The 6,833-nt window shown below is 40.3% G+C and overlaps 1 protein-coding gene across 2 annotated transcripts in view; it reads right to left on the reverse strand.

Moving 5' to 3' along the window:
- Window positions 1-5,752, reverse strand: part of LOC120731288 (LIM and senescent cell antigen-like-containing domain protein 1) — a 34,325-nt gene extending 28,573 nt beyond the window's left edge. Inside the window, exon 1 of one of the 2 annotated variants that reach the window (XM_040028259.1) lies at window positions 5,575-5,752. In XM_040028259.1, the coding sequence (XP_039884193.1) occupies window positions 5,575-5,603 (29 nt within the window). In that variant the 5' untranslated portion in view covers window positions 5,604-5,752. Of the gene's footprint in view, window positions 1-1,053; window positions 1,704-5,574 lie in introns of those variants that run through there. The other variant, XM_040028263.1, reaches the window with a different exon arrangement.
- Between the last annotated feature and the right edge of the window lie 1,081 nt (window positions 5,753-6,833).

Below are 6,833 nucleotides of genomic sequence, written 5' to 3' on the forward strand. Positions count from 1 at the left end.
GATGGTTTGGACATGTGCAGAGGAAGGATGGTGGATATACTGGACAAAAGATGTTAAAGATAAAGCTGCAATACAACAGGAGGATCAAGAGGAGATTTGTGGCTGTAGTAAAGGAGGACATGCACGCATAGACGTGACAGAGGATGGCAGGGTTAGGATGAGATGGAGGCAGATGATCTGCTGTGCCGACCCCAAAAAAGGCCCTTAAGTATCAACTGTGCAACATTTAAGTGCCACAGCCTACCTGAGTATTGTTGCTGACCATGTCCATCCCTTTATGACCACAGTGTACTCATTTTCTGTTTCCTGTTTCCAGCCAAGCCACAAAGCCCAAACATCTCAACCTGTTTTTTTTGGCCACCTAACAATATGTTCATTGTACTCCACAGTCACCAAATTTCAAACCAATAACGCACCTTTGAGATGTGGTGGAAGACAGGAGATTGTGCAGCTGACAAATCTGCAACAACTGTGTGATGCAATCATGTCAATGGTAAATGGCCTGTATTTATATAGCGCTTTACTAGTCCCTAAGGACCCCAAAGCGCTTTACATATCCAGTCATCCACCCATTCACACACACATTCACACACTGGAGATGGCAGCTACATTGTAGCCACAGCCACCCTGGGGCGCACTGACAGAGGCGAGGCTGCCGGACACTGGCGCCACCGGGCCCTCTGACCACCACCAGTAGGCAACGGGTGAAGTGTCTTGCCCAAGGACACAACGACCGAGACTGTCCAAGCCGGAGCTCGAACCGGCAACCTTCCGATTACAAGGCGAACTCCCAACTCTTGAGCCACAATCGCCCCAATATGACCTCAATATTAGGTCATTTCTGAAGGCAAAGGTGGTCAAATAGGTACACTATATAATGTTAAATTAAAATAATAAATTGATTCTTGCCAAGATTCACACCTGCATGAGGAAGCACAGACAACTAAAACAGACGAACACCCTGACATGTCTTTCACTTGTGCACGTAGTAAAGCCTCGCAGCTGCTAAAATCACAAAAAGTGATAATGAAACGTAAAAAAAAAACATCTTACCAATATTTTGTCAGACTGCAGTTAGAATATTTCGGCCGTTGGTGCAAAGTCCGCTTTGCTATAACTGCAAACACTCTAACAACCGTTATCTCAGTCGACGCGGCCACATCACTTCCTGTTCACAGCTGTGTGTGTTTGTGGTCACTTGTGTCTACATGTTAGCACTGTGTGTGTTTGAGAGTGATGGGGGGGGGCGTTGTTCAGGCCACTGGCTCGCAGACTGTTTGCCAGGATAAAGGCAGGGTGTGAGGAGGACAGATAAAAGGTCACATGGAAAAGGGGGAAAATGGAGGAACGAAGTGGCGCGAGGAGCCGTTGATGAAGAAGCGTTGATAATAAAGTAATTCTCACAGAGCTGCGAAATTTGGTGTTTCTCTCAGTTTTAATCAAGAGGGTAAACCACAGGCTGAGCTCATGTTATATTGTGTGTGTGTGAGGGATTCATCATAGTGATGGGTGTGCCTTCATATGTCTAACAACAGGCTGTTTCACTGTGATGAGACAAAAGAGATTGCTAAATATCTCCCTGCTGAAATAACCAAGCGCCCATTTATCTCTACCAACAATATGATTGGTTCAGTTTTTCAGTTCCCTGATTCAACTTAGATTAACTCTCTGGATACATAAATTCTTTGGAAAGATTCACTACCATTATCACAGGATACAGAGAGAGAGAAAAAAAATATTTTCTCACATCTTCAAAAATGCATATCACATTAAAATAATAATTTTTAAAAGTCCTGACGTTCAGTACAACATATTACAAGCTAATCTTGATACAAATAATCAAGGAGGAGGAACTCAAGTCATGCACGGCGTGTAGGGAATCTTTAACTCGCAGTCAATTGCAGCAAAAGATTCCCGGTTTGATCCCAGGAGGAAACACAGATCCCTTTGGGGATGTGTCAGGATGAGAAAAAAACCTGCCAAATCAAACATGTGGGCTATAAACAACAAAGCAGCCAAAAGTAGCTACTTCTTCTTCTGTCTGCGGGATTAATAATAGCTACATCTGCCTCACCCTATTTAAAGGCCATCTTTTCCACACACAAACACACACCACTGAGGAACTTCTGTAATTACTGTACGATCATTACACATCCTATTGGTCCATACTTCCCCATGCATCGGTCAGGCTCCCAGCTGACTAACAGAAGAGTTTTTCTTGCTCTGAATGAGCCTTTGAGAGGTGACTGCACATGACAGCAGGCATGAGCGGAGCATTTATTAACCCTTTACCTCTTAAAAGCCTTCTAGGAGTAACCTTTCAAGCACTCTTCTGAACTGAGCAGCTTCTGTCCAATTTCAGGCCTGCTTATAGAACAAAATGACTGAGTGTACATCAGATGTTAGTGAGAGTGGTCTCTGCCTCTGCAGATTTTCATGGGGGAAAGAGTTAAAGGCAGAAGTCTGTGCTTTTTCCTGTCAAACACTTTAATTAGTTGCAAACCAGAGGCTAAAAACATCAACAGGGTTTCATAAAAGCCGCAGACAATCCTTCAGCGTACTTACAAAGAGGAACCATAGTGCTTTAGAGCAGCACTGTGGCGTGAATGGTTTCTACCTGTAGGAAAGAACTTTGGCGCCCCCAAAAGGAAAAAAACAACAAAACAATTGTTTTTTTTATCAGTTTTTTTTTTTTGGGGGGGGGGGGTGATATACATTTTTGCTCATTTATAATAATTTAAAAAAGCAACAGGAAAATGCAAAGACTTCTGTTAGATAAAATAACACAACCTCATTGCCTTTAATGTTTTAGTAGCAATTAGTCATTAGCCAAGAAAAAACTCTTGCTGTGGCGACGTTACCTTGATTAATTACTGTGACTGAGGCTAACTGCTGCATCAGTTACAAAGTCATCTTCTTTTTATTTGGACTTTATTTATCAAAAACAGCAGTCCCGACACTTTTAACACTATGTTGTTTTCTTGTCATCAGTGGGTGGCCATAGCTCAGGTAGAGCAGGTGTAGTAATCTGGAGGTTGGTGGTTTGATCCCTGTCTGCGCCAAAGCATCCTCAGGCAACATACTGAACCCCAAGCTGCTCTCCGGTGCATCCATTGGAGTGTGAATGTTAAACAGAAAGCAATCAGGTGTAGAAAAAAATTTGTTGTATGGATGAGGCATGTTTTCAGTCCTCAAGTTGAGTAGAAAAGCTCCATTTAAGTTTTGTCAGTTTGCTGTTCTGGAGGATTCGGGTGTGTGTTAAGGCAATGCTACAATCTTACCAGGAAAGAACGTCCCAGCAAATTCACCCCAATGCCAGAATGCACAATGCTCAGACAAACTGCAAACCCCCCCTGAGCTACACTTCAGACTTTACAGGCCTCGTTTAAAGAATGAATAAGTATGTGTTGTTAGGAAGGGTTTCCAGGAGAAAGCCTCCTCTCTCTGAAAAACAAACAAAACAAAATGTGGCGCCACGAACTTAGTTTTGCAATGCTGCATCTGCACAAACCACAAGATTTCTGGAAGACATGAATCCAAAGTTAAGACGTTTGACAATAATGCACAGCTCCACCTTTGGCACAATCCAAACACCTCATACCAACTGTCGTGCATAGTGTGAAGGGAGGGGTGTGTGATCTGGCACCTGGGTCGACCAAGAACTCCTCTGTAAACCAAAGTATTCTAGAGTCAAATGTGAGGCCATCTGTCCAACAGCTAAAACTGGAATCCTGAGCACAGCAGCGAATCCATGACAGAATGGCCAAAAAAGAAATGAATCTTCATGCTGCAACAGCCCAGGCGTTGAAATCCTGTGGTAAGACCTTAAGTGAGCTGTGCATAAACAAATGCCCGTGAACCTCAATGAACTGAAGCAACGCCAAATTCCTCCACAATGATCTGACAGACAGATAAAGTCATACAGAGAACAATTCATTTGACTTATTGCTGCTAAATGTGGCTCTACAAGCTACTGAAACATGGGGTGTACTTGTTTTTTTCCCATGACTATAAATACTTTTTAATGAGCAGTAAGAGGTAGGTTCTCACTGTGAGGCAACAGTGTAGACAATTACAGAAAGCTGACTCAATAAATTACTTAATGGTGCATGGAGATTTTTCCAACAATTAATCATCAAATATATAAGAAGGAACTGTGTCAGAGGAAAGAAAAATACAGAACTTATGTTTCTTCTTTTAAAACCTGAATTGTTTAAATAACTCCTGCATTTCAGAGTGATTGAGCACAGTATGAATAATCGCCCACACAGTTAAATCCACCATCACACAACTTGACTGCTTCCAAACAAGGACAAGTCCACACTGGAGACCGAGACGCTGGTCTAAGCTCTGGTTGTATCAACAGAATGTGGGATCAGATAAAAAATGTAATGCAATGGGAATGCAGCAATCCTCAGGCTTTTAGAAGGGCTAGTCATCTTAGAGCTTTTAGTGCTTTATAAAAGCCATATTCATCCTAACCCATAATTAATTCTGCAGAAGCATTCATGCTGTTTGGAGAAACTACTGCTCTGAACAGCAGTCCCACGGGGACTGTTTAGCCAGGAAGTGATTTAGAAAGCAGTACTGTCCAGTTTCTTTATATGAACATTCCAGGGCAGGGTGGAGGTCACAGAGAAGAGGAACATCCTCCTCCGTTTTTGTTTTTTTTTTGTTTTGTTTTTTAAAAGAAAGAAAGAAAACATCCACAAAAATATATATTGCCTTCCTTTAGAGAAAAATATTCTTAAGGTTTTGTGCTTTTGGAAAAACCCACAGGTCTGTTTTCTGTGTGAGAAGGGCATGCATCAATGACTTGCACACATGAGCACCAGGTCAACAAAAATTTATTAAATATAAACCCAAATTTTCAAATAAAAGCTTGTTAAAAATCAGGCGTGGAGATTTTCATTTGGTGCAAGGCTAAAAACTCCAGATTTTGTGGCCTAAATTCTGCACCGTCATATAAACACTACATCTTTAACAGTGCAAAATGGAAAACTTGGATAAAATTGAAAAATTAAAGTCGTTAAAAAAACAGTAGTGCTCTTTAGAAAATTTGTTGCAATTATTAAAAAATATTCAAACATAAGGTAACATCATTTTCAAACCTCCAGACCATGTCGTTGGCCACACAGAGCAACAGACCAAACAGATTAAACAGCTATTTAAACAGAGGTTTCTTAAACCAAACCCACTTCTGATTACGCATCATTTTACACGTGATAGCTGGACGTGTTTTACTTCTAATCATATGTTATAAAAACTACGTTACCTTTTCCCACATTGAAAGTAACTAGGTAGGAGGCGCTAAAGAGGAGCTTAAGTTGTTCTAAAGATGCAATACAATAAATATGACTGTGTTACTAATTATCTTTACTATTACGTCTATTTTAGAGAATTGCCTCTGGAGTACATTGTGTATTTAAAAAGGTCCAACCGCCTTGGATGACTTATAAATTACTAAACTGCAGTTTTTCACTCCACAAGAGAACAGAGGATAGCGGACTGTCAACTTTTCAGACCAATTTCTCTCTTTTTAGAAAAAATAAAACTTTTTAACAAATCGCTCACCCGTTTGTCATTTCTGTAATGCCGAGCATCACTGTGCCTTCTCTCCCACCAGATGTGCGTCACCCGATCACTGTTGCAGCTGTCCAGATGTTGTGCAGTCCGGGATGTAACGTTGGTTTTCGCACAGCGGAGTAGAATGGCGAAAAGGGGCCTCGCCTCAGTCCGGCCGATCTCACTCCAGTGAATGAGCCACTTCCAGGTGGGACCTTTCAGTGTAAAACAGCAGGCTTGCAAGATTCAAACAGGACCCTAAAAATCGGTTTAAAAAGAATAAATTCCTCCCTTTTTGCACAAACTCGAGCAACACATCATCTTACGTGGGTCTCCCACGATATCGCACGAGACTATTAACACAAATTTAGTTTCCATTTAAGCTAATGAGGAGTCAAGGAAAACTGCCTTAAAATACAGTAGGAAACAATTTTCCTTTATACCTTTAACCTGTATGTGTTTGTGTGTGTTTGTACTGCATTCTGTTTGCCTCGCATTTACTATACAAAGTTTAATGCACATTAATATAAAATATACAGCAAAAAATATCAATGAATGAGTGAATGAAAACATTTTTAAACATTTTTTTATTTAGTATTGGTGCTAAAATGTTTAAGAAATTTATGGAATTTAAAGATTTTATTCATGTGCCTTTTTGCAAATATATATTGACATTGGTCCCCACCCCCGACCTAAGCCAATAAATCACAATAATAACTCAAAACTGAGAAAACCACTTGGATTAATTGGGTTATTAAGACGAGATTCTAAGTTAATAATTTTGAGTTACCTTTTGGTTTTTTTAAAAATAATTTTTCAGAGTCAGGTTTTTGTTTTTTTGTTTTTCTTAAGTGTATGATGCAAAGAGCTTGTTGGTCACTCCAAAAGATTTTATACGTGTTGCTCTTTGCTTAAAGAAAAAAAACCCACAAAAACAACAAAACAAAGAAAAACTGATGATACTGTAAATAATTTTCCTTTCTTTCGCTACTTTGTGATTTCAGAACTGTTAGAAAGCAAAAAATTTCAATTGTCTGCCTTTTCCCCCTAATTTTATTTTATCTTTTTTTACATTAGTGAGGCGATAAAACAGAGTCCAAACACGTTTGGGAAGAACAGAAACGCAGCGTTATCACATCAAGTGCTTTTACTTTGGAGACCAGAGGCTCGTGCATTGTTGCACGCGGTCCAAGTGACTTTGTTTTTTTCAGGTTTTGTTGGCAGGATGCACCTAAAACCACCCAGTAAACTCAGTAGGTTCTCTGCGC

This window comes from Simochromis diagramma, unplaced genomic scaffold, assembly GCF_900408965.1.
Source record: "Simochromis diagramma unplaced genomic scaffold, fSimDia1.1 OVJJ01000343.1, whole genome shotgun sequence".
Lineage (NCBI taxonomy): Eukaryota > Metazoa > Chordata > Actinopteri > Cichliformes > Cichlidae > Simochromis > Simochromis diagramma.